This window comes from Tauraco erythrolophus, chromosome 10 (genome assembly GCF_009769465.1).
Source record: "Tauraco erythrolophus isolate bTauEry1 chromosome 10, bTauEry1.pri, whole genome shotgun sequence".
Taxonomy (NCBI): domain Eukaryota; kingdom Metazoa; phylum Chordata; class Aves; order Musophagiformes; family Musophagidae; genus Tauraco; species Tauraco erythrolophus.
The window spans coordinates 36,149,992-36,177,909 of record NC_141474.1 but is presented as its reverse complement, the minus strand read 5'-3'; the positions used below and the strand labels follow the sequence as shown (position 1 = coordinate 36,177,909).

Genomic DNA, 27,918 nt, shown 5'->3' with positions numbered 1-27,918 from the left:
CTGACCAAAGGGGTATCACGCACCATATGACGCAGCAATACAAGCTGCAGAGGAGGAGGAGAAAGGAGGGATCTTCAGAGTTATGGTACTTGTCTTCCCAAGTGACTGTCACATGTGATGGAGCTCTGCTTTCCAGGAAATGGCTGAACACCTGCCTGCTGATGGGAAGTGGTGAATGAATTCCTTGGTTTGCTTTGCTTGCGAGCGCGGCTTTTGCTTTACCTGTTAAACTGTCTTATCTCAGCCCATGAGTTTTTGCACTTTTACCCTTCTGATTTTCTCCCCTGGACGGAGTGGAGTGGGAGAGTGAGCGAGCAGCTGGGTGGTGTTTAGCTGCCTACTGGGGTTAAATCACAACCACTGGTAAACAGAAGCGCAGTTTATGTCAGCGTTTTTTTTCTATTCACCAGTTATGAAAAATATGATATTTAGGTAAGAAATCTCTATAAAACTGAAGTTAAATTATGAGAAAATACTATATTTACTTTCAGTATGACAAAATAACTATAAGGTTTACATTTTTTTAAAACAGGATTACCTTTAAATTCAACAGATATTCACAGGCAGCATAACAAATGCCAATACCTTCTTCAGCACTGGTACCTCTGCCAAGTTCGTCAATTATGATGAGTGATTTGTCGTTAGCATTTTGTATGATGTATGTTATCTAGGAAAGTATTTAATGTGTTACCATTCCTATACATGCATTTTAAAAAAAACCTAATAGGAATACTGCTGCTAATCAGAATACTTTTTGTTAGTCAGATGAAACTTAATGCAGAAATTAAACCAAAAAAAATCTTATCAGATCCACATATTTTACCTTTTCACAGCTTTCAAATAGCTGTCAGTTCTAATCAAGCAAAGACTCATACCACAGCACTCTTCCTCTTTTCCACTGAACATATTGCTTTCCCTCAAAGTCCTATCCGTTTAGGAGAGGAAATTGAGAGGGCTTAGGCTTCAACAAATAATCACTTAAGGTCTAAGAAATAATGAAACATTGAAACTACTGTCCAACAGAGCACTGATTTTCACTCATATTGAGGTATCTTTTTATTTAAGATATGCCTGGTTTTCTGTGGTTCATTAAGCTAACAGACGAAAGCTGATTTTTTTGACTACTTTTCAAAGTACACTCTTTCAGTGGAAATATAACAGTACAATTTCTATCAGCTTAACAGTAAAAATGGGCCTGGGACCCTGGATTAGCTATGTTTAATACCTCTTTCATTTCCTTCATGAATGTTGATGCATTTGTTTCTATATCATCATCCATACCTATTCTGGTAAAAATTTGCTCTGCGATTCGAAAAGAACAATACTCTGCTGGGACATAAGAACCTAGAAACAAGTAAAACACAAGTTTTTTCCTATCAATGTGACAAGACCTTACAGTCTCCTTCATTCATACTAAACTCATGCTTTAAAGTGAGAGCAATTCCTGAAGAATTTGCACTTGTTGGGGACTGCACTCACAAACACATGGTGTACAAATTTTATTCTCCACTGCTAAGTAGTTTCATTCTAGTGGAGTTAGGGTCAGCCTATTAAGGTCTTTCTCCTGTGCTACCAGCTTTACCTTTATCGTTAAGGTAAAAATCATGAGGAATTCCTGAGTATTGGCATGAGTCTCAGTTAGACTTTACAAATACTTGTTTTACTTTCTAAGTTTAGTGACAAAACCTTGCAGTATTTATTACTACTTTTATTTAAAGTAGTTGATTATTTGTCTATTAATTCTACTTGGCTGCAAGCATGTTTCTCTGCATAACTGAGGTACGCTCAAGTTCATCTTTTCTTTTTGGATGACTAACACACACGCAGCCTGACATACAATTCAAGGGCACTCGCTATCAATCTAGCATAAAACGCTAGATTGCGTTAAGGTGCTCCAAAGAATTGCAGCATATAACTGTGCTTCTCCTACAGACTGGGGAGGCTTCCAGATCCACAGATGGGGCCCCGTTAGTTTCCAATGGCAGTCCCAAGACCTTGCAGTGGCCTCTCTCAGCAACACAAGAGCTGGCAGGAGCAAACGGACTAAAAACTACCTGTTACTATTTAGATAGAATCTTACTCTAGAAGCCAAATCATTCAACTTCATAAATATTTTGAACTAGAAAACAATAAATGTGCTGCAGAAGATTACTAATCCAGTTGACTTTTACTCACCAATCTGTGCCATAATTTGACAGAGAGCAATCTGTTTTAGGTATGTTGATTTTCCACTCATATTTGGTCCTGTAATAATGACAAAATTGTTACCCTCTGTCAGATACGTGTTGTTAGACACAGGTTTTTCCATAGCTATCTTTTCAAGAATAGGATGCCATCCCTGCTTGATCGCTAAAGTATCCGTAAATTCTGGGCGAACTGAATCAGAAAAAGGATATAAAACATTCCAGAGTTAGTATGGAAACCTTTACATTATTAAACGACTGCATTTTGAAATAAAGTAATTTTTGCAGAACAGAAGTCAAACTCTGTGGTCTCTATTTCTCAATTTTTACTTTCCTGTAGCAAACAAGACTAATATGCAGCACTTAGGAAGAATTGCCAGCCACTTTGAGGTATAGATTCTGATTGTCATGCAAGTCTTCATGATTTATTACTACAAAACTAACACTCCATTTCTAAATTAACATTCTGTTTGTGTTCTGTAGTAAGTAGGGTTGGACTCCAGTAATAAAATACAAAAAGCGAAACTTGAGAAGTAATTAAAACAGAAAATCTGAAAGCCAGTTTCATAGGCAATATATTTCTAATAATTTATTTTTATACTGCCAGGAGCATAGAAAGTGCCAGGGTCATGACTGTTACTAACTACATAACTCTGTTACTACTACATATGTACCTTATTATATAAGCATGGGAAACAAGGAAGTGGCATTTCTTCTATTTTTGTTATATTTTATCATATTGATTCTTTGAATGTATACTATGCCTGCATAGATCCATTTGATACTAGGACTATCTGTATGTATTTCTGTCAGAATACAGTTCTTTTCTGAACCTATTCCGTATGCCTCCTCTTTGTCTACCTCAATGGCAGGACCTCAGGCTAACAAAGAAGCATTGTTAAATTTGGTGGTCTGTTTAAACGGAGCAGCCTTCCAGAAAGAAATGCCAAAACAGTTTTTCAGGTTTAAACACTGGAGAACTCTAACTACCTGGTGTAGGTTTTAGTCATTTAACGATTTAGGTGAGAGAGTCAAGTGGCAAAGGAGACTGAAAGCTACAAATGACAGTCCATTTCGTGGATACACGTTCATGCCTGGCAGTGCAAACTGCAGGTGTAGATTTATGGAAGAAGCCAAGTGGCTTTGGTCTTATTATTACTGCTGAAGAAAACTTGTGCCCCGATTCATTTGGTAGGAAAAAGTTGTGACGCTTCAAGCGTATCTGTTACTCTTCCGTTACCTATCAACTCGTGTGCTATGACTGGAATCATCAGAGCATGAAGATTCACAGTTCATACTGCAAACTAAACTGATCCTGCTCACAAACGGGAAGTTACGCAGCAGCATCAGCAGTAATGCCTGAGACGGCTTCCTGACCCAATTTAGTAACTATGCTGCACTGTACTGCACATACATATCTCAGGTCAGCATTAACTGAAGACAATGTGCTCATCTGTACATTGCAGAACCAGGCTAGGAAAGGAGAACGAACAATATGCAGGTATGATTCTGGCTTCCTTAGAAGACGCTACTTCCAAAAATGTCTAAAAGTGCTACAGAAATTGAAGCAGATAAACAAAGGTAGCCACATCTTTTGCTTTCAGTATATACTTAACGTTGATCTGCTTGTATTATTATCTTGTGCCCTTTCAGAACAGAAGTGTAAACTCAGAATGCTCACAGACTTCATGCTTTCGAAGAACATGCTTAAACTGGCTATCTTGAAAAGACTGTCTGTGGAGACTTACAGCAGCTAAATGGCAGAATGTAATCTCAATGAATGGAAACAGGAAGAGTTATCAGCACAAAATTGGCAAGGATAGACCAGAGACAGTCACCTAAAGCCTACTGAGACCCAGAAAAATAAATGACATGGGCTTAGCAATTAGAAAACCAGACAAAACAGCCTGGATATTCTCCAACAGGAGAGTCTGTATCTGGCCCATGATAGAATCAAAGAAACTTACCATAATCAGAAAGAGTGCAGGCATGGGCAAATGAAAGCAGCATGTCCAGCATCGACACAACATCAGATAGCTTGTATAGGCAATGAATGTGTTCATAGATCTCATTCAGTAGTTTACACACTATTCTGAAATAAGACACTCATTTAGTGTTTGCACAGTATATACTGTCACTTCATACAACCTAGAGAAATGAAAGCAAGTTAATAATTTTCATACTGCATACACTAGAATGGAAGATTACCCATAACATGCAATCTGCTGCCAGATGCAACCAAACGTATACATTTCTTTGAAGCAAATTAAGATCTTACACCATCATCTCAGATCAAATTCTGCTACTGAACACAAGACACATAGCTCAAATACCAAGAGCTCATAGGAAAGCTTCACAAAGAGAAGGAACTGAAAATATACCTATGGCATCAAGTATGGTTTATTATCAAATATGCCTCTAATTCCCTTTGGCCTTCATGTTAATAAAAATCTCACATGGTTTCTAGAAAGAATTTCCATAAAATTGACATGCAACATTACACTTAGTAAGTCTTCTGAAATGGATGGCAGAGCAACATGACATGCAGCAAGGACAAAATATAGAAATAGACAGTTCTACTGTAAATGCAAGGAACTGATTAAAAGCAACAATTCTGCATTACAAAACTTATACATTCATTGTGTCATGTTGAGTAGATAATTCACCCATAAAAAAATAAATATGACAGCCATCCTTATTAATAAATGCCTAGATATTTGTAACCACATTTAATACAATACACACTTTGTGTTGGGTTTTTTTTTGTCTCAGGAAGTACACTTGATCAGTGTCGCTTTGAATTATTTCTGAAAGCAGCCAAAACTTAACAGAAAGATAGCTTTAATTGGGCAAAATAAATGTAGTTAGCAAATAGTAAATAGTTTTAAATGGTCTTACAAGTAGGTCATGTGATATATTTCTCTCAAGGACTCCTGACATCTTTCATTCATTTTTATTAAATCTGCTGAAGTGAAGCTATATGTGTTTTTCATTTTAGTGATCTACAAGGAAAGCAAACCAACAATACAAACTTGCCATATCATCAGAAACAAAACATTTCTAAAAATTAAACTGGGAACAATATGGGGGGGAAAAAGGCAGAAAAAAACCAATGCCTAGCTTAATTTCTCCCATAAAAATTTTAATGAAAAATCCACAAAAGGGAATGCAGTTATCAGCAAGATATACAACTTTACATTTACACACAACATAATTGCATGTCATTGCACATTTCTGACTACATGAAGTATAAATAAAAATAGGGCAGTTATAAAAACATACCGATTATACCTTAATTTACTTCTAGGTATCTTCACTGAAATTATTTTAATTGTTGCTTAAATTACTGTAAAATGTGTATTTTATTAATGTATTATGCATTTTAGATACATTAAGTATACAAAGGTATTATTCAAAAAAGAAAAAAAAAAGAGATACCTTTGTAAATTCTGAAGGAAGTTGGCCATTGGGTAATGTTGAACAATCAGCATTCATCTGGATAAAAAATCCACGAGCAGAGCTAAAACTTGTTTTCATTGGTAAGTTGTACTTTTCTGCAAGTTGTGTTATCATACCTACACACCAAAAATAAAGATTTGACCCAAATTACATACATTTTATGCATACACACATACACGTTTGTGTTAGTACAAAGATGCATACTGTTAATGTGATTTATAGGTGCTGAATGCGTCCGGTAAGTAACATGACAAAAAGCCTTAGAAGTGGGTCTTCAGGGAGTTATGTAAGTAACATATTAATGTAACAGATCTGGCTGCATAAAGCTCCTGGGAAAAAACCCCAGTGCAGAATCAGATAAATCCATGACCAACTCCCAGGTGGGCCTAGCTATGGGAAGCAAAGGCTGCTCAAGCACTTGGCATCAGTGTCTAATCAACAGACAGCACATGAACGGTACACTAGGGACCCTCAGGTTTTAAGCAGTTCATGATTCTAAGTGATCTTTCTCCAAACCAAGGATAATGCTTCACATTTGTAACCTCCCCTTAAAACCACCTTGTTGCTAGCTGAGAAGATACTGTGTGTAGGAAACTGTTAGTTGACAGAAGAATATGTACTGTTAAATCATGGGAATTCTGAACACCGCAAATATCTTCTGCCAGATATTTTAATTCAAGAAGCTAAACCAAAGATTTTCATGTTTTAGTTGGAATAATTCTGTTATGTTATTTTTTTTGTACTTTTAGAGGATAAAGAGCAACAGAGTTTTAAATACAGGAATCAATATAATGGTTCAACTTCATTAAAATAAAACGGGTTTTATCTACAAAAGGAGAATCTCAACAAGTATCTCAAGTACTTCAGTTACTTATCAATGACAATCAGTTTATACTAGTACTAAATACTTTTTACATATGAGGAGGTTATAATATATACGATTACATGGCTTCTATACGCTAGGTGTAATGTACTTTGAAATCCAAATAAATAAAAATCTTGGTTTAGAAATACCTGCTATGTCATCAACAATTTCTGTGTATGTTCTACGAGCTATGTCAAGGAATTCATTGATGTTAGGCTTGACAGCATAGCATTTCTGGGTCCTCATACTCAGACATCCCTTTGTGTACCTTGTATCATCATTAATTACAGTTGTAATCTTTTCAAGTATAATTCCAAATCTGTAATATTAGTTGTATCACTAATTAGCTACATAATACTTTATGATTTTTATTTGCAGTATCATCCCAAAATTGTAAGTAAGAGTATTACAAATAACAGAAGCAAATTATCTACCACTAAAACCAAACACTAAATTTCATGTCTATTTTCACCTCAAAATGCAGCATGACTATACCCAAGTCTGATAAAAGATATCATTCAAAAATACTGGCAACAGTTGACTTTTGCATTATTATGGGGACTGTAGGAAACCACTACTTGTGTCTTTTCAGAATTATTTCTAACAGAGTTCATCAGCAATTGCTATCTTAGCTAACTTGCTGGTTTGCCTTTTTCTCTGTTTGTTAGATGAAAATCAAAATTTTTGACAATTAACATCAGCTTTTAGGCAAAAGAATTGAGCTACACCTGTAACTACAGACAAGCAAAGATGCAACGTCTTTAATGTCACAGATATTCTTAAGAAAGATGAGAGTTTCTAACATACTAGCTGAAGTATGATGATACATACCTTGTATCTTCCAGAGAATTGTAATAAGCCTTTAGCAGTGGTGTGCTGCAGCTTCTTAAAGCAGCCTGTTGAAGATTAAAAGAGGGACATGAATAGTTACTTCTTTTTGTAGCTCTTTTGAAGGACTGAAAGTTCTTAGATTCACTGAGGCTGATTAGTGGTTGCATAAGCAGTGTACGGAATCTGAGCACGAGTTTCAATTTAATTGATTTTATAACAAACATTTTTCAGGTAACTGTAGAAATCCAGTTCTTAAAGAGTATTAGACTCAAATGTGTATTTTCGATTGGCTTAAGAGTTAACAGACCATGATGGCAGTATTGTGTACTGCAAGATATAAAGTAGGGGTTTTTTTGACTCAATGATCCTTATCGGTCCCTTCCAATCCGAGATATTCTATTCTATGAAATACAACAAACTGCACTGTATAAAGACAAAAAAATACGGTCTGTACTTTATAAAAAAAAATAGAAAAATGACAGAGCTTACTTTTAGAGGCTCCACAAGTTCTAGAGTATGCTTCAGGTAGATTAAATTAGTTATTTTTGATTCAGCAGTTTTAACCTGTTAAAAAAATTTTACAAGTATTAGAAATGTTTGTATGTCTGCCTGTTTAAAAAAGTACTAAAGAACTATCAGAACTCACACTGTTAACTGTAACAGGTTTATACTTTAAATGAAAATTGCTAAATACCTTATAAGCTCCCTTTGACAATTCAATGTATAACTACATCGAAAAAATGTTTACCTAAATTTTACACTGCCTACTGTGATAGTTTGCCCATCAGTAGCTAATATTTTTGTATGTCAGCACTGATGATGGACTCTGAGAGCACTCTGCTAACCCAAGATGTGAAAGCTTCTTTTAATCTTCTACGTACACGCAGCTCCATGCAAGCTATACACAGACTTTTTCCATGCAAGTTCATTATGCATCATAATTAAGAAGCATAGCTCTTTTCATAAATGCTGTGAAACACAACATAACCCAATTTGGTTGATTTATCTGTGGTTGATATAAATATATCTTTAAACATCCTCCCATATAAAGAAAAAAAAAAATCCAGTAAACATTTAAAAATTTTGCTTACAATAATGACTGCTCTTCAAAATGTTTGTCCACATACACATTCCACCTTGTTTTGTATGCCCCATTAACATTTATGATAGAAGAATTTTGCTGCTGCTATTAGGGCATAGCATTTGTACTGCCTAAGTTAGGATGTGTGAGAGAATTTTAAGAAACCAACATAGATAACCATTGTTTGATTCTGAAGAAAATCCAGCATCAGTTTTCAACATGAACACAGGAGTATGACCCTGTGTGAAATCTTTTCTCGTTCGTATATAGTAAGTCTTTACTTTTGTGGTAGAGTGCATGTCTTGCCTTATCTTACCTTCTATATCAAGTTGTTTTCTGTGAAAAATAGAGGACTAAACAATTCTAAATGTATGAACAGAAGAATCATAATGTGCAAACAAACATAAGGTCTAAGTCCCATGATGGAACTGAACATCAAAAGGATAGATATGGTCATAAGAGTTGGTATTTCTTAATGGAAAGTACCTTTGCTAAAATAGTTCTTACAGGAACTTTTAACCGAACTGATGTTAAAAGTGGATCTTTGTACATACTGCGCTTTAGGGTCAAAGGGAGAAAATGAAGGAATACAACCATAGTCGATTTAACTCTTCCGTACAATGTTACTTCTTTATGATTCATTAATGACTTTATGATTTCATTAATGAAATCCCTGGATTTCAGGAGAGCTGACTTTGTCCTTTTCAGGGATCTGCTTGGCAGTGTACAATGGGATAAAGCCCAGGAGGGAAGAAGGGCCCAAGAAAGCTGGCTAATATTCAAGGATCACCGCCTCCAAGCTCAAGAGTGGTGCATTCCAACAAAGAGGAAGTCAGGCAAAAACCCCAGGAGGCCTGCATGGACAAACAAGGAGCTCCTGGACCAACTCAGACACATAAAGGAAGCCTACTGAGAGTGGAAGCAAGGACAGGGAGCCTGGGAAGAATACAGAGAAATCGTCCGAGCAGCAAGAGGTCAGGTTAGGAAAGCTGAAGCCCTGATAGAGTTAAATCTGGCCAGGGACATCAAGGGCAACAAGAAAAGCTTCTTTAAGTATGTCAGTGATAAAAGGAGGACTAGGGAAAATGTAGGCTCTCTGTGGAAGGAAACGGGAGACCTGGCTACCCAGGATATAGAGTAGGCTGAGGTACTCAAAGACTTTTTGCCTCAGTCTTCACTGGCAAGTGCTCTAGCCACACCACCCAAGTCACAGAAGGCAAAGGGAGAATGAAAAACTGCACACTGTAGGAGAAGATCAGCTTCGAAACCATCTAAAGAACCTGAAGGTGCACAAGTCCATGGGACCCTATGAGATTTATCTGTGGGTCCTGAGGAAACTGGCAGATGAGGCTGCTAAACCATTATCCATCATATTTGCGCAGTCATGGCAGTCCAGTGAAGTTCCCACTGACTGGAAAAACGGAAACATAGCCTCATTTTTAAAAAGGGAAAAAAAGACGACGCAGGGAACTACAGGCCAGTCAGTCTCACCTCTGTGCCTGGCAAGATCATGGAGCAGATCCTCCTAGCAACTATGCTAAGGCACATGGAAAATAAGGAGGTCATTGGTGACAGCCAACGTGGCTTCACTAAGGGCAAACTGTGCATGACTAATTTGGTGGCCTTCTATGATGGGGTTACAATGTTGTTGGATAAGGGAAGAACAACTTACATCATCTATCCGGACTTGTGCAAATCATTTGACACTGTCCCACACGACATTGCTGTCTCTAAATTAGAGAGACATAGATTTGACGGGACAGACCACTTGGTGGATACAGAATTGGCTGGATGGTAACACTCAAAAGAGTTGTGGTAAACAGCTCAATGTCGAAGTGCAGGCCAGTGACGAGTGGTGTTCCTCAGGGGTCAGTACTGGGGCTGGTGCTGTTTAACATCCTTGTTTGCGACATGGACATTGGGACTGAGTGCACTTTCAGCAAGTTTGCTGATGACACCAAGCTGTGTGGTGCGGTTGACACGTTGGAAGGAAGGGATGCCATCCACACAGACCTTGATAGGCTTGAGAGGTGGGCCAGTACGAACCTCATGAAGTTCTACAAGGCCAAGTACAAGGTCCTGCTTATGGGTTGGGGCAATCCCAAGCACAAGTACAAGCTGGGCAGAGAATAGATTGAGAGGAGCCCTAAGGAGAAGGACTTGGGGCTGTTGGTTAATAAGAAGCTCACCATGAGCCGGCAACGTGCACTTGCAGCCCAGAAAGCCAACCATGTCCTGGGCTGCATCCAAAGAAGCATGACTAGCAGGTCGAGCGAAATCATTCTACCCTCCGGCCCCAGTACCAACCTGGTGTAGTGGAGGGTGTCCCTGCCCATGGCAGGAGGGTTGGAACTAGATGATCTCTGAGGTCCCTTCCAACCCAAACCATTCTATGATTCTATATTTATAGATACCACATTTACATATTGCATGTTATAGCCAGGTAACTGATCGTGTAAGGTGTACTTCAAAACATACTGTATCCTGCTTTGGAATTTGTACCAAAACTGAAAGCAGTTGTTCTGTGTCCAGGAATTTTGAGATAACTGTAAAACAGAAGTAAATAGATCAGAAACTGAACCAAAATTGTAATAAAATATTTTATTTTTTAAATGCACATAATTACTTAGTGATACTGCTGCTGATATTTTTCTTTCAATCTTTACAAATCACTTACCAGAGGAAAAAAAAACAGGTTAAAAATAGCTGGTATCTAAATTATTCTGTCATAACTATACTTACAAGATCTAAGCATGTAGTGATTATTTACAGGTGCACATGTATCAATTCAGCAATATTATTTTTGTTAGATTGAATCGTATTTCTCTTGTGATAAAGATTAAGGTTACATGATCCAAATTGAGGTGGACAAACTCACACCCTGGTATTGCATGTTTTTTTACATCTGTCTGGACCACTATGTTTTATGAAGCAATGGAAAAATAATATGCATACACAATTATTACATCAGTAACGTCTTTATTTGTTCTTAATGTATATATAATGTATACTCATATACTTCCAACATAGTGTGTATCTAGCCACAGAGGTAAAGGGACAAACTAAAATTCTTCAAAAAAGCTACTGGCTCACTGACTTCTATCCACTTTATCAGAGAAATTCACTTTTCTTAGCAAAATAGTTGAGAAAAATATCACTATCAATATAAAGATTACTTCAAAACATTGAATGTCCACTATATGTGTCACCTGACAAATGATTAAAAAGTGCTTTTCAAACATACTGAGTCATGCTGCATGCTTTCACAGGTTAGAAAAAATGTTTAAAAAGAAATATAACACTATGCATTAAAAAATAAACTACCTGCTTGAAGACCAAAAAAGAGCTCCTCATCCTGGAGTAACTCTTGAACACAGTCCAGTCTTGTGTTAATTGTTTCGGCATCAACTAGTGGCTCCAGGATATTGGATCTAAGTCTTCGACATCCACCTGGAGTTTTAGTGTAATTTAGGACACCAAAAAGTGTGTGACCATTCCTTTGAAAAAAAAACAAAACACATGTGAAGAATACACTCACAAACATAAAGATGGTATATGTCAAGTGACATTTTCAGGTTAAGAGTATCCTACAAATTTGAGGCATGCTTTTGGGATGCTTAGCACCTCCATATTTGCCATATATATTACATGGACCACAGTCGTTTAAGAAGTCAGGTAATCTAATGTAATTTAATGTAATATTAGCCCTCATTATATCATTTTCTAAAATACAAAAATACATTTGTGCTCAGTATTTTTTGTAGTAGTATTCCATTCTTACTGCAGTGGTGCAGTTCACATTTTTCTTCTCAACTGAACTAATTAAAAAAAAACTAAGCCTACAAAAGGAGACAAATTATAATCTGAGATCAAATACTAATCAGAACATTTTCATTAAAATACATTTCTGAAAAGGATTTAAAATACTTCAAAGTCCAAGACAGAAATAAGCTTTCGTTTCATATTTTTAGAGAACTGACTTATAGTCAATATAGGAGGCCAAATAACATGCTTATACTTTATAAACATTATTTTCATGTTCATGGCTTTTACATATTGCACATCCCAGGGTCTCACACTTAAGAGCTGACTGTATCTGTTTAAAATAAACAGTCTAGAATATCTATATCTAGTACATACCTGAACAGTTTTACAAACCTGAAACCTTCGATGCTATTGGCTTGAAAGGCCAATGAAAAGACTGGGACTATATGAACACATTGATTGAAAACAGAACTTGAATAAGAAGACTTTTTTTTGATACAAGTATCCAAAACAAACAGCATAAAGATATATACATAGTACAGAAACTCCTGAAATACCATAGTATAAAAGAACAAAGCAACAGTCAAGAGAATTAAAAAAGGGGGAAATTCAAAACCAGTTTTAAGGACATATTTACTGTAAGATGACATCTCATGATAACACATAGGGGAGCTCTACGTTTGGGATAGTATCCACGCTGCCTATCTTTAGGTAACTGAGGGCACATTGCCCTACACAGTGAATGGAGACAAGCCCCTCCAGGATTAATCCAGGATTAATTAAGCAACTGTTACACATGGTGGAGTCTTGTTTTCTTGGAGATGGCTGAACAGGTGTCTGCTGATGGGAAGTGGTGAATGAATTCCTTGTTTGGCTTTGCTTGCATCTGTGGCTTTGGCTTGACCTATTAAACTCTCTTTGCCTCAACTCACGACTTTTCTCACTTTTACTGTTCTGATTCTCTCCCCCATCCCAGCTCGGGGAAGTGACAAAGCAGCTGTGTGGTGCTTAGTTGCTGCCTGGGGTTAAACCATGACATCAGGCTTTAGGGGTAAGACCTACATAATGGAAATAGCGGTGTGTGGCCTGATTCAAACTTGCCACTGGATCAGCAAAAATTCTGCAGCAATAATATTAAAAAAAGAGGAATCTTAAAGCAGTTTACTGTTGTTCAGTTTCTCCTCTGACCTCCTTCCTCTCAAAATCACCTGTGGAATTAGGAGCAGCTTTCTGAGAAATACTGCTCTGAGAGTACCAATCTTAAGAGTGCCGGCTCCTGCAGTTAAGTATGAAGCTCCGGAGCAAACAAGAAGGAACTGGGGGCAGAGCATGACAGATAAACAGAAAGAAATTATAGTTACCTCCCACTTCTGAAGAACAGATCTAACTATGTACTCTGCAATCCCCACAAAAATTTGAAAATTAAGAAATTAAAAGAAAAAAAAAAAAAGAGAGCAGTGGCAGAAAGGTAAAGACGACTAATCTACTCAAAGATGTCCCTGCCCACAGCAGAGGGGTTGGAACTAGATGATCTTTAGAGCTCCCTTCCAATCCAAGTCATCCTACGATTCTATGAGATCTCTCCAAGTGGAAACCTCTTATGAGTAGTACTTGGACAGTGAGGGATCTCCAGGCTTCCCTTTTTACCTAAGTGTGATGAGTGGACTTCTCAACAGAGCTGGCTCCCAGAACTTGGCAGGCAGCAAGCTCAAGTTCCAAGTCTTTCCCTTTCTAATCGGAAGCTAACAGTCAAGAAGGTAAGCCTTGCGGCTTCTTCTGCCTAGAAGGCAAGTAACTTCTAGTAAAGGAAGCGCTCCAAGCATTGTTCTTTTCACTGTGGAGCACTACAATGAAATCAAGTACCACATTGCACATGATCATCATTATAGAATTACTTTGTCACTATTCCTTAGAGCTAAAGGAAAACAAAACAACCTTTCAAGCCTGGGGTGTTTATCTTCTGTAAAATGAATAAAACCTAGGCATTTTAATCCAACATAAGCAATTTCTTGCAGAAATGCTGCCTCTTTCATCTCACAATCTGTGAAGTGAAATTTTTCATCATTTATAAGTTTGAATAAAATACACATATCAATGTAAAGATGACAACGTATCATCTCTTCCTGCAATTCATTTTTAAGATTTCCTAAGCTAGAAATTTTGTGCTGAATTGTAATGCACTTCTCTGTTCAAATATTTTTTTTTAAAGCTCTGAATGGTATGCAAGTTCTATCATACAGGAATATCTATAATGGTCAGCTCTTCGACACAAACCTCAAGGAAATTTCATAAAACACAACTTTACAGAAGTGTAATTTGTAAACTTAGATATTCTTACCGAGAATCTCTGTTATTAATTACTAGTTCAAGATTTTGCGCTGATGATGAATCTATCATAGCTGTTTTCTCACTTCCCTGGAAACGGACCTTGAGTGATTTCGGAGCATAAACTGAATTTTGAATAAATTCAACGTATTTTAGCAAAGCTGCAGCAGCTGCAAGACAGTAGTACCTTGGAAAGAAACAATCTTTAATGAATGTTGAATAGTGTTATTTAAATACCACAAAATCAAGCGGGGCACTACAGAAATCACATTCACACTGCTGGCTGACAACTACTGGGATTGATAGCACTGAAAAAGCAGTATGTTTTAAGTATGCACTAGCCCATGTACAGAGCACACATATGCATGTAAATCAAATATTCATGAATGTTTGAGTCTCTGTACACTCAACACTCCACACTATATAGCTGGTATTGTGAATATACCTATTTCAGTAGTTACACGTGACTTGAAACGAAGACCCAGGTCATCAAGTATCACTACTTAAAATTGTTTGTATGTGGAAAACATTTACTGAGGCCAGAAAGAAAGGCAATCACAGGTGTTAAGTTGTATCTTTAAGGAAATAATGTCAAGTCGAAAGTGGAAAGCTATGAAAACTCAAAAAAAACCCAGGCTTTCTACTGAAGTTTTTATATCTATCTATCTCAGAAACCCTGGTGGGCAAAATAAAAGAACAGCTCCGTTACGATTTTCTAACTTTTGCAACAAGCCACAGACTTGTGTACTAAGTATGTAAAAAGCTGTTAAAAACTTATCTGGGCACAGTATACTTTTTCCTTATTTAAACCTACTTGGACTGAACCTCCATTAAAATGGTGCTGAATTCAGAGGCACACAATTGTTCTATGTATTCCAAACCCTTTGTCTCATTGAAGTACTTTCTCTGGACAGTTGTAAAAGTCACATTCTGTGAAGATCAGGGGAGGAAAGCAAACAGTTCAAAAAGTTATAGAGAATTTTTCGTCAGGCAGACTTCTCTTCTTTTCTAGTGGTATGTGTTTCCAAGAAAATCTATACACTGATTCAGCAATCTGTCTCTGTAGAAGTATTCGTTCCAGCTTATTAGCACAAGCAAGCCACACTACGGTCACCCGTCCTTCCTCCTCTCCGGTAGTGAGTGCATATAATAAGGCTCATACCACTGTTTTGAGCAAATTAACATGGGCTTTTTCTTGGGTATTGCTTTTCTTCTCAGGAACTAGCTACCCCAAATTTTGAATTTAACCTGGATTTCATTAAACTTAATGACTTTTTGGGAAGGGTTATTTGCATGCTAACAATGATGCTCAAATTCAAAGTGTAGTTTTCCCTTACCAAGGTTTAAGCCCAAGGGATCATTACGAAGCCTTCAATGGTAAATAGGGAATAAAGATATGCAGATCACTGCATATCTGTAACTGAATGTGTGCAATGTGTGAGCGATTTACGCAAGAAAAAGAGGAGAGAGGTTACGAAGTAGAAGAGGATTCGTGAAGAAGCCACCAACAGTGTAGATATGGAAGCAATTCAAGTAATAATTAACAGTTTGTTAAAAGTTTTGAGGCTCATAAATCACATATACTAGTTCATCTCACACTCTTTTACCCTGCCAGTGCTTTTTTTCCTATTCTGCGATACATTAGTCCCATCTATTCATCATGTTGAGAGAACAAAGAAGGAACAAAGGAAAATACTCGACTTTTTTCATCTCTGAATCTTTCCTAGGTTCAGTATTGCTCAAATTACTTCAGTGCCACAAATTCAACACTTTTGGCTTTAATCAGTAACATACTTATCTCTCTAATTGTCAGAATTAGAACTAGCAGCGTTGGAGCTGCATTTAGATTATTCTTTACCTTGGTAAAATTAGACCTGAAAGTCAGAAAACAAAATCTGATTGCATTTAAGGTTTCAGAAGTTGTGGAAAATCCCCTAATCAACAATCATATAAAAGCAACCAACAAGAACTCTAAAATATGGAATGAAATTTAAGACCTTACCTTGAAATGTTCTGTTATCAGACTGAACAATTTTGTTGTGTTCCCTGCGTCACAAGCAGTGTTTGACATTATTATTTCTAGTGGTGTCAAAATCTTGAGCTTAGTAATAATCTGAACAAAAAATAATCAAAATAATTCACTACAAATCCATATATAATCTAAAATATTTTACACAATGAACCAGCAATAATTACAGAATCCTTATATTTCAAAATCACAGTTCCAGTCTTGTAAATAAAGACCAAATTTTCTGCTATCTTCTATTCTAATAAGTCAAATTTATCTGTATCTATAGGTACAGATATATAAATATACGTGAAACAAAATTAAAAAAAAAAAACCACCATCAAAGTATCTATCCCTTATTATTTAAACACAGAAACACGCTTGTCATCAAAGCAAGAGATAATGTCCAAAACTATATGGCTATGATGGGGGTAGGACTTATTTTCAACAGATGGCAGCTTTCTGGGCTCGCAGCTAAAAAGTTAATGGTGCTCTGGAAGATAAAGAAATGCAACAGGTCTGAATATTAATAATCTTTTGATTGAGATTTGGTTTAGAGTTCTAACCTCCTGTTATAACATTTATCTCAGTCTTACCTTTTTCAATATGGCTCAAAATGTGCATATTTAAACCAGTTTTGCTTTGATTATGTGATACACACATGCTGTAGGGACTTCAAGTACACTATATGCTTTTCTATTTGTTTACTGTATAAGAAAGGACAAACATCACACATTTATATTCACTTATATCATAATTCACAAATTCTCAAGGGAGAAACATGAAAAAGCAGACTGTATTTTAAGTTCTTAGAAGTTAAGATGTGAAAGAAGGGACATATAACAATGGAAAGGTGAACAAGCATAAAAAAAATACACAAAATAAATCATCTAAGGCTATCGGAGTGTGGGAGGGAGAGCTGTCACTGCCCATCATATCTGATAATCATTAGGAAGCTTTTCAGAGGCATTGCAGTTAAAGCAAACCTTGAGGAACTTGAATACAAGAAAACTTTACTGAATTATTTTACAGAATATTCGAAAAATAAAAGGGTGCACAAGAAAAAGAAAACACAATAAGCTTGATTTCAATCACTAACAAAATACATAATGACACTGTAAGAAACCAGCGGATTAGAAGACAGACAGTATTATTAAAAACATTAGAGATTATGGTAAGAAACTAGGCCAAAGTAGTTGTATACTAGCAGCTCTCCTTTTTTCTTTTTTTTTTTTTCTTTTTTTTTTTCTTTTTTTTTTTCTTTTTTTTTTTTTCTTTTTTTTTTTTTCTTTTTTTTTTTTTCTTTTTTTTTTACTGGATAGTCAATACAGTATCAGGTATGTCCACAGAACAGAGAACTCAGTAATCTAAATGGAAAATTGGGAAGATATGTGTAAAAATAAAAATGCCATCTTTCAGAATGGTAAGGAAGGAAAATACTGAACAACCTGGCCCTGGCCTGACAGGTGGTTACAGAAGATGTAAACTTACCAAGTTAAAAGCCCGAGTAACAGAGAAGAGAGTCATGTTATCAGAACTTAAAGACAAAGTATGAAAGGCCTGAGAAAAGTAATTATATTTTATCATTAAAATCAAGACAAAACTAAAAGTAAAGGGGTGTGGGAGTAGTCCGGGCAGCTAAAATACTTCTCAGTTTGAGAGGATAAATTTCATGGGACAATATTTAAATGAGTTCTTAACCCTGAGAGTAGAACAGGAAAGACTCCAGACTATAAACACAGCGACTGCTTGCTAAAAAGAAAGCCTTTTACTCTTAGAAGTAACTGCAATCTTTATGAAACCATTAAAATTAGTAAACAATTTCCATAAAAATAACCTGAAGTTTCCTTGAAGAATTCTAGTCTTACCATTCTTTTGATTCATGGGACTTCTTTTTTTTTTCCTAGGTACAAGCAAATTAATTTTTCACTTTCAAACCTTCAAGTGAATTATTATTTAAGTTGCCACATCATCATTTGAATGTCTACGTTTTCTCGTGCACCCACGTTTTCAAGATGCACATTTCATTTTGATTTTTAGTACTGGGTATTACAATAGTACTTCTGCAGCTGTCAGTTTCAATATGTACTTATGTGTGTTAAGACCAAGATAAGCTTTAAAAGCATTAACGTTCAAAAAAAGGAAAAAAGAGACACTATATGACATATTTTAGTAAATAGCTTTGATAGTTGTACTCTTAATATTTCTTTGAATAGTGTAAAGATGCTACAAGTAACATTATTTACTAATACTTGTGTTGCATCAACCAGAGAGATTACTCGCCAAATTAGCGCAGAGTATGCGGTGCCGATAGGCAGAACACTTGGCTGTGAAGTGAGTTAATTTCATTTCCAGCTAACTGAGAAGGAATATTTACACAAAGCCAGCCCCTACAGTTACCCCAGCTCCCCCATTTATGCAGTTTTGCTCTCAGAGTTGTTTTTGCCTGATGAAAAATATTTGCGAGTTCTATTACTGTGCATTGCCCAACGCTCCTCAAAACAAGGCATCTCACTCTCATTTAGTTCAAACACACTATTTTTTGCAGAAAGGCTATTTTTCTTTTGCAGAACACTTTCCTCTCTACCTAAAATCTGAGGCACAGTGAGGAAATTAGCAGTCCTTTCAACGTTGCACAATTTCTAGAACTTTATCCTACAAACTAAAAAATATAATTTCCCATTAGTCACAAGCTTTTTTTAAGAAAGTCACAATAATTAGCCTGTAAGTGGTACAGCAATTAAGTATGCAACACTACCTTGGCATAAGTTGTATTGTCTGCAAACTGTGATAAGATCACCTCAGGATTTTTTAAGTCAATACTCGCCATTCCTACTTCACCTCTGGCAAGGCCTCTTCCTTCTACTACAGCTACAATAACCGATGCAACAGCATGAGCAGAGGCTGCGGATGAGGATGTAACTGTAAAACAGTTGCATATATTCAGTTACGAGCCACTACTTTACATTCACAGAATCATACTTCAACATTCCAAGTGAAATACATGTTTACATTCCCATATCCATGGAAAGCCTTTTCAACATACCAAGCTTACTTAAAAATCAAAAATCCTGGTTGTTGAACAACTTACTCTCCATACCATAAAGACAAAGCACACTTTCCAAAGTATGAACATCATATTCTTACAGTAAAAGACTGAATGTATCCACTTAAGATTGTCAGAACTAATCACGTTTCTGCAGCAAGTGAAAACACAGTTTCTGAGTCACTACCTCTGTACTAAACAAAAAAGATGTTTAGTACATGCCAAAAGACATGGCTATTACTAAACATCTCTCATTTTGAATTCAAAATTATGTATAGCTGTTATTGCTGGTTAAATCAAGTGTATTACTTGCAGAGAGACACTGTAGTATTCCACTAAAAGTACACACAGAATCACAGAATGGTTTGGGTTGGAAGGGACCTCAAAGATCATCTAGTTCCAACCCCCCTGCCATGGGCAGGGACACCCTCCACTACACCAGGTTGCCCAAAGCCTCATCCAACCTGGCCTTGGACACTTCCAGGGATGGGGCAGCCACAGCTTCTCTGGACAACGTGTGCCAGTGCCTCACCACCCTCAACATAAAAAATTTCTTCCTTAGATCTAATTGAAATCTCCCCTCTTTCAGTTTAAAGCCATTGCCCCTTGTCAAAAGTCCCTCTCCAGCTTTCTGGTAGCCCCTTTAAATACTGGAAGGCTGCAATAACATCACCCCGGAGCCTTCTCTTCTCCAGGCTGAACAGCCCCAACTCTCTCAGCCTGTCTCCATAGCAGAGGTGCTCCAGCCCTTGGATCATCTTCGTGGCCTCCTCTGGACTCCCTCCAGCAGCTCCATGCCCTTCAGCTGAATATACGCTAAACTTACTAAACTATTCTAACATATATATCTCTACAGTACACTTGAGACCTAATAACTTGATTTTCATTTTAGTTAGTTTTTTAAAAGACATTTTAGTATCTTAAAATTGGTTTGACTTAATTTTCCCAAATATCATCACAAACTCAACTAACCTTATCTCCTTCTTCAAAGATTCCGCTATCTCTCAGAGACACCTCTTACAAAGATTAAGTGTAAAAATTAAGATTACAGCTCCTTAACACCTAACGTCTTCCTTTCTGAAGACCTTAAATCTCGCCTCCTTACCTAGTCTCTTCCTTTTCCCATGTAGATAAAAGCACTGATCCAGCTGCTGTAGCAATTTGCCCAACATAACAAAGCAAACTTACTTTGGGATTGTACTATAGACCTACAACAAACCTGATGTTTACACCTAAACTGAACTCTATAGACCTACGATTCTTAATCTCATGCCATTCAGATCCAAATAGCTAATTTCAAAAACGGGCCTATTTTGTGTTCAACTAGGGTTTACTGCAGTATAGTTGACTGGAGACAAATTTTGATGCATTCTTTCATCTCACTCCTCCCACACCCCTTCATATAGTACTGAATTTTAAAGAGCACCGAGTTAAAAACTAACCATGTTCGAGCACTACTGTTTTGGTGCTTAAAACCTAAGCTGTGAGCCAATAAGAAGGATAGTCTCAGGGATGCGGTATCATCTACAATTAGACCTGAGAGGGGGATAAGAAGGTGGACAAAATGAGCTGACCCTCTGACTTCTCCCCAACTTCCCTCTGGGTGCCTGCCATCACAGATCTGTGCAACAGTACGTCTTAACCAATAGTAATACAATTGGTTATGTCCCAATACACCATATTATGTTCCACTAATTAACTCAGCAGTGCTTCTTAAGTCCTAAATACGACATTAAACTAATGGGTTTGCCAAATTAATTCGGTGTACTGAACTTCTTTTCATCTATGAAAGACCAAAAATACGTAGGCAGTGCTTCTTTTAGTACCTCAGCTAACTTCTGTTTCGTGTTTGCAAAATGGTATTAAATTCTTCCAAATTCTACTGGAGATGCTAATAATGATGTTTTGTTTGGAAATCTGTGACCAAAGATTGTGAGACTGTGCTACTCAGATGAGCAAACATGCAACTTGCCAAGCCATAATGAAGTAATTACCACACAATGAAAAGCAGCTGCCACAAACTTTCATATAACATCTCAGACAAACCGGAAAAACCCTTCATGACCTCATCCTTCTTAAGTTTCAGCTGGAAATGAAACTAATGAACATTCTTCACTTAATCCTTCTTGAATTCACTTAATGTTCAGAAGAGATGCCATTATTAAATAATCATAAAGTCTAAAGTATCCAAAATAAGACAAATACTTGCATATACAAGGCATGTCACATTTACACTTTCAAAAACATCTAAACAGCACTGGATTTTGATAGCATAGACATATTTATTGATCTGAAACACCAACAAACTCTACCTGCTTTGTAGTAATTATTTACATTTTTTTCCACCATCACCTTCCCTTCCTCTTCACAGAATTTGTTCTCAAAAAGGAATGAAAAAAGAGTATTCTCAAAGCAGAATGATCCTGCTCAGAAAGCATAATACATTTTCTTCAGAGTAAACTCAATTTGTACCCCAAGAATCAAAACTAATCTTACCAGGAATCTGGAAGGGCAAGATCAGAATCAGAAAAATCTATCTAAGAACTTAAGATTAAAAGGCTGTTTGAACTGCAACTGGCTGCCACCTGAGCAAAATCTTTGATGCTGCACACAAGTGAGTCTGAACCTTCATTTATTCTTCCCATGTTCTGTAGGCCACAAGATGTCAGCAACAGTATTCACATAAAATTTCACCTGAGGCCTGCTGAAAACGTAATTGTTGTTCTGAATCTTCTACTCAAAACCCATTGTCATGGTTTAGCCTGGCCAGCAACTAAACACCATACAGCTCCTTGCTCACCCTACCTCACCCCCCCCAGGGATGGGAAGAGAATTAAAGCAGAAAAGGGAAGGAGACTTGTCAGCTGAGATAAGAACAATCTAATAATGATAATATATGAATATACATATGTGTGTATAATGATAATAATGTATACAAACAAGTGATGTACAGTGTAATTGCTCACTACCCGGTGACCAATGCCTGTCCCGTCCTGGCAAACGATCCTGAAACAGGTAAGTCCCAACACCGGAATCCCGGACAAGCAGCAGGCTCAAAAAGAGAGTGAGAGAGAGCGAGCACACACTCCGAGAGTCCAAGAGTGAGAGCTCCCAGAAGAGCAGAAGTCCTTCTTTCTGGTCAACCCTCATCTATATACTGCTCATGATGTTGCATAATATGGAATACTCCACTGCCCAATTTAGACCTCAATCCTAAGTCTAAACTCAAATCATAAGGGGAGTGTGCTCCCTCCTCAGCCTGCCATGCTCCTGCACACTGGCAAAACATGAGAAGTCCTTGAGGTCTCAGTGCCAAACATAAACATCAGTGCACTGTCAGCATTCTTCTCAGAACAAGTCCCAAACTAAAACCAAAACACAGAGCTCTTCCAGCTGCTAAAAAGAACTAACTTTGTCCCAGCCAAAACCAGGACAGCCATCATCGGCAACTGATCACAATATTAACTCTTCTCTTAAAAGCAACTAAAAGGTGAAGATAATAATAAGTGTATTAGATTAGGTACGGTAATTACACAACTTGATTTGGAAGATGGTTAGTTTTTCAGTTTGTCACACTGAAAAAAAAAATGCATTGACCAGTTATCTTTCATTGGCAGGCATCCTCTATAGTACAAAACACATTTGTTTTGTGTTTTGAATATATTTCAATATCTTACTATATCACACTAAAAAATAAAGTATGTTTAATATAATAACGTTAAAAATCTAAGTAGGACTATTTTCTTTAAAAGCTGTTAATCTTACCTGAATATCCCATAAGAGGGGTATGACTTCTGCCAACAGATCTACTAGAAGAGAGAGGTGTTTTTCTGACACATGTGCTATTCAGGCCTCGCACAGAAGAAGAACTCGTGTGGTTCAATGTGCTAGTATTTTCTACACAAGAACTTTTGTCCCCAAAATATGACTCTGAGAAGGGGAAAAAAAAAATAACTTTATCAAACAAGACACTTTAAATTGTATATAATTTAACTTAAAAAAAAAAAATCTAATCCTTTTTTATTCAAAAAGAAATATATAAATATACAACTTAGAAAACTTTATTTTTCTTACCAGAAATAGAGATATCGAAGCAATAACTTTTAACGTCATTCTACAAAAGCTCTCCAAAGTAGTACAAGTATAAAATAAAATAAAGATCAGTCTGTTTTGAAAACAGGCTTATATCAATGCGGTTATTTTCCACAATGACATTACCTGCAGCACCAATAAAAATCTTTGTTTACATTGTTGGACTGAAATAATGCAACAGAAGTCACTTTATAATGCATAATTTAATATTCTAATGAATTCCAGATTTATGAAATAATGCTGTAAGTCAGCTCTATCTTGCATTTGCCCATGAGTTTTAAAATCCGTATTTGAAAATGCACATTTATGATTTTTTTTTAAGCTGAGCATTGTTTTTTAAAAAGTGACAATAAAAGAAAACAAAGAACCATGCTCAAAATCTCCTCCGTTTGAGCATGATCTCATCTCCCTTTAGATTTAGGGGGTTCAACTCTCAGAAATCATACAATAATCTGGGATGTATTTGTTATCTGCAGTTTCTTTTACATACTTTTTTAAAAGATTTATCTACATTTTTAAGTACTGCAAAATCTTTATTTCTCAGATCATTCTTTAGTTTCAATAAATTACCTGAAGTATTTTATTTATTTTCAGTTCTCTTGAGATTACTAAAACCAGCATCACATCCTTAATCTAGCTTGGATAATTGCTTTTTAAGATAAAAAATGAATTAAAATATATACAGAGTTTTTCCATTTAAAACTTATAAAATTCCAGGTATTGAGAGATATGCAAAGTCACATGTTTGTGTTCCTTCTATTACATTAAAAATTCATCAACACAACAAAACACTTCAGTATTGCTCTCAGATCACCCATTAACTGCACGGCATTTTCTCACAGTTGGAACAAAAATATTTATAGTACTGGGTTGGGGTTTTTTTAGTTTTTTTTTTTCTTTGTTTACATCTTACAAAACTGTAACAACTAAAAAACAAACCATTATTAATTCACACTAATTTTCTTTTAAAGAGCGGACAAATCAGCATTGCATAGAGTTGGTTTTCAAAAACAGCATTCACTTAGATTTTTGTATAAATTAACACGGAAGTTTGGCAGAAGAGACTTTGCTATTACCTTAGAATGTACTGACTCTGGCATAACATGGGGAAAAAAGTAGTTTTAAAGACCAGGTGAACCAAATCATCTAGAGATACTTTCTAAAACCAATATTTAACAAATAAATTATGTCCTACTCAAATCAGCATTCTAAGTTTTGGTTGGTTTTCGGGTTTTTTCAGGATTCATGACTGATCATGTACGTTACCCAAAACCATTTTACCTTCTTCCCAATTTATGCATAGTGGAGATGGTATGTACTTTAGAATGCATTTCAGCAAGTATTAAAATAATTTCCAAATCTTTTTATAGTTTTTCTACTGAAAAAAAATACAATTTGAATCATTTTTTTTCTGCCTGCTAAGACAGAGATTTTGACAGCAGGACCGAGTCTTACGAACTAGTTGATGCACACGTGCAGTGCGCAGGAGCCGTTCAGGTTCTCATCCTCTGGCGGAGCCAGGAGACTGGTGGCAACAGCAGCTCTACGCAAACGATGGCAAACAGCAGTGCTGCAGTGTAGGACCACAACGTTCTTACTATAGAATCACAGAATGGTTTGGGTTGGAAGGGACCTCAAAGACCATCCAGTTCCAACCCCCCCTGCCATGGGCAGGGACACCCTCCACTACACCAGGTTGCCCAAAGCCTCATCCAACCCAGCCTTGAACACTTGCTGTTATCCTCAATACATCAAGGATAACAGCACTTAAAACTATTTCAATGGCCAGGCCTCCCCCCCCCCCAAAAAAAAAAAAACCAAACAAACACCACCACGCACCACAAAATCAACCAAACAACAAAGCAACCAACCACAAAACCAAAACCCACAGCCATCTGAATGTGGTTCAGGTCTCTAGAGAGGCAAATATTGTGCTGCAATTCAAACCAGTTTATTGACCCCAGGAGGGAACTCAGATATTGCCACCTAAAGCTTACGTAAAGAAAACAACCACCGTTTATTTAAAGAAGTGTGAGGAACGACTACCATTGTTCTGACGGGCTGAAGGAAAAAAAGAGGCCAGTCAGACGCAGAGATGCTGCTGCCCCTTCCCAGTACAAGCACCGCCTCCAAGAGGCCTTTCGAAGCCCGACCCGCGCGGAGGGCACAATAAAAGAGAGGGATAAGGACTGGGACAGAGACGGCACCGTCGCACCCCACCTCCTCTTCCGGGAGCCGACGGCTTCACCCTGCTAGCACCGGCAGCCCGGCTGGGAGCGGGGCCTTCCCCGCTAGAGCTCCCCGGCCTCGCTCCGCCGCTGGAACAGTCGCCGGTGCTGCCCGCCGTGCTGCGCGGCGTCTGCAGCAGTCCGAGCGTGTAACGGGGCGTCTGCTCCCCCCGCCTGCCCGACCCCGCCGTAGAAGAGCCACGGCCCGCACGGGACTCTGAGGCGTCCGTCCTACTGCTTTCTGTCAGCATGGCCGCCGCGCCCGCCACGGGCAGCACCTCAGAGCGACGGGCTACACGCGCCGCCACCGCAGCCTGCCCGCAAAATGGCGGCGGCAGCGGCCGCCAGGCGCATGCGCACAACTCCCGCCCTCGCACTGCGACTGCTCGGCACCGACCCCCGGCGCCACCTCGTGACGCACCGGCAGCGTCCGGCCCGGTACCGGCAGCGTTCTGCCGCCGGCAGCGCAGTACAGCAGCCGCCGCCGGCAGCGTTGTGCCGCCGGAAGCACAGCACGGCCGCCGCTGCCGGTACCGCGGTGAATGACACAACAGCACGCGCAGCTGCTGGGCATGCAACAAGCTTCATTATAAATATGCAGTTACAGACAACAAAAGGGGTGACACAGAAATTCAGAGAAAGGGTCTGCTATGCTCTTTAGAATAGAAGTAAAGCATTGAAACATCATTTGTCCCACATTCTTTCTTCAACGTCCAGAGACTGTTTTAGCAGGAGCTTCACAGTCTTCACCCTGCTCAGGAGTTCAGATATCAAAAGATCCCAGTAAAAACCATAAAGCTTCTTTACATCTAGAATGGTCCTGATGCTTTGTATATTAGCACGTGACATACACTACTAAAATGGTTTCCATTAACATTTTGACTAGACATTTTGTCTCTGGAACTTACTACACCTGCATTAAAACCCACCCCAGCTGAAGCCAGCCTTCACTCGGCCGTGGCTCTTCGATGACTCCTCGGCTTCGTAACAGGCACAGCTCCTCAGCTGAAGGCACTGACCCCAGCCTCCCAGCTCAGAGCAGCCACGTGCTCCCTCAGCACTGAGCATCATCGCTCAGCTTCAAAAACCTGAGCATCAGAAACTTCCGTTTCACTGCAGAGGAAAGGATGGAAGACAGCAGGTGAAAATTCCAGCTACCACTACTGTCCTGAATTTCAAGTCCTACACTGAACATACCATACGCGTTCAGAGTCCTGTAGCTGGTGTTAAACCTTCTCCTCTGACAGAAATCCAAGCGTAAGGCAAGAAAAGCAGAAACAAAAGCAATGTCCATCTTCCACCTTCTTTCCTTTCTCATGGCCAAAAATCATAAGGCTGAATTCACTTAACCAAGCTGTCTCAACAAAACTGAAAAGAAGCATCTTTGGAATAAAGCACACACCTCTAGACTTGACCATGTTCTTAGAAGATAATATAATGGCTGTTGATTTCCACACGCACACACAGATTTTCTTGTAATAAACATTGTGATGACTCTCTTTCTACAAATGTAGTATTTTAAAAACCCGATGTAAAGAATGGAAGAATATTCTTTAAAAGTTTTTTAGTTTGTGGACATACTCACCCCTTTTTTAACCTTTAATCTTTAAAGATCTTTAAAAATCACAGCTGACTTAGGAAATGAAGTTGACCAGACTTTCTTCAGAGCAGAACTCCAATATCAACAGGATTTCAACCTACAGTGAAATGTTCTACATTGTCATGCAGTACCACCCACATACTAATTCCCAGGGTGTCTCAGTCTACATTAGACTAGAAATTCTGAAGACTATTTTGTCTACACAGCATAGAAAAAATGGCAAATTCCTATGTAATGAACAGTGTTTCCTTAGATGAAAAGAAGTGGCACTTGCAAAGGTAACCCAGAATGAGAAAATGGTACTTTATAATTTTCTGTTAAACTTCACAGTTAGATAAAACCTGAACAGTGCTCTCATTCCCTTGCACTCAACACAAAGCCTACTGTTAACTTTTTTTCCAAGCTTTGAAAAATAAACTAATTCCAGGCTTTGAC

General features: G+C 37.8%; 1 protein-coding gene across 1 annotated transcript; it reads right to left on the bottom strand.

Moving 5' to 3' along the window:
- Positions 1-538: 538 nt before the first annotated feature.
- On the bottom strand, positions 539-26,149 carry MSH4 (mutS homolog 4; the record flags this gene model as incomplete). Its single annotated transcript, XM_086617085.1, has 17 exons — positions 25,876-26,149; positions 23,329-23,493; positions 19,276-19,439; positions 16,512-16,622; positions 15,324-15,439; positions 14,523-14,696; positions 11,744-11,916; positions 10,898-10,965; positions 7,828-7,902; positions 7,339-7,403; positions 6,657-6,826; positions 5,622-5,758; positions 5,082-5,185; positions 4,151-4,275; positions 2,176-2,376; positions 1,226-1,344; positions 539-667 (listed from the first exon to the last, which is right to left on the bottom strand). Coding segments are annotated over exons 1-17 (2,355 nt in total), but the record flags the coding sequence as incomplete, so codon positions are not given.
- Positions 26,150-27,918: the final 1,769 nt, after the last annotated feature.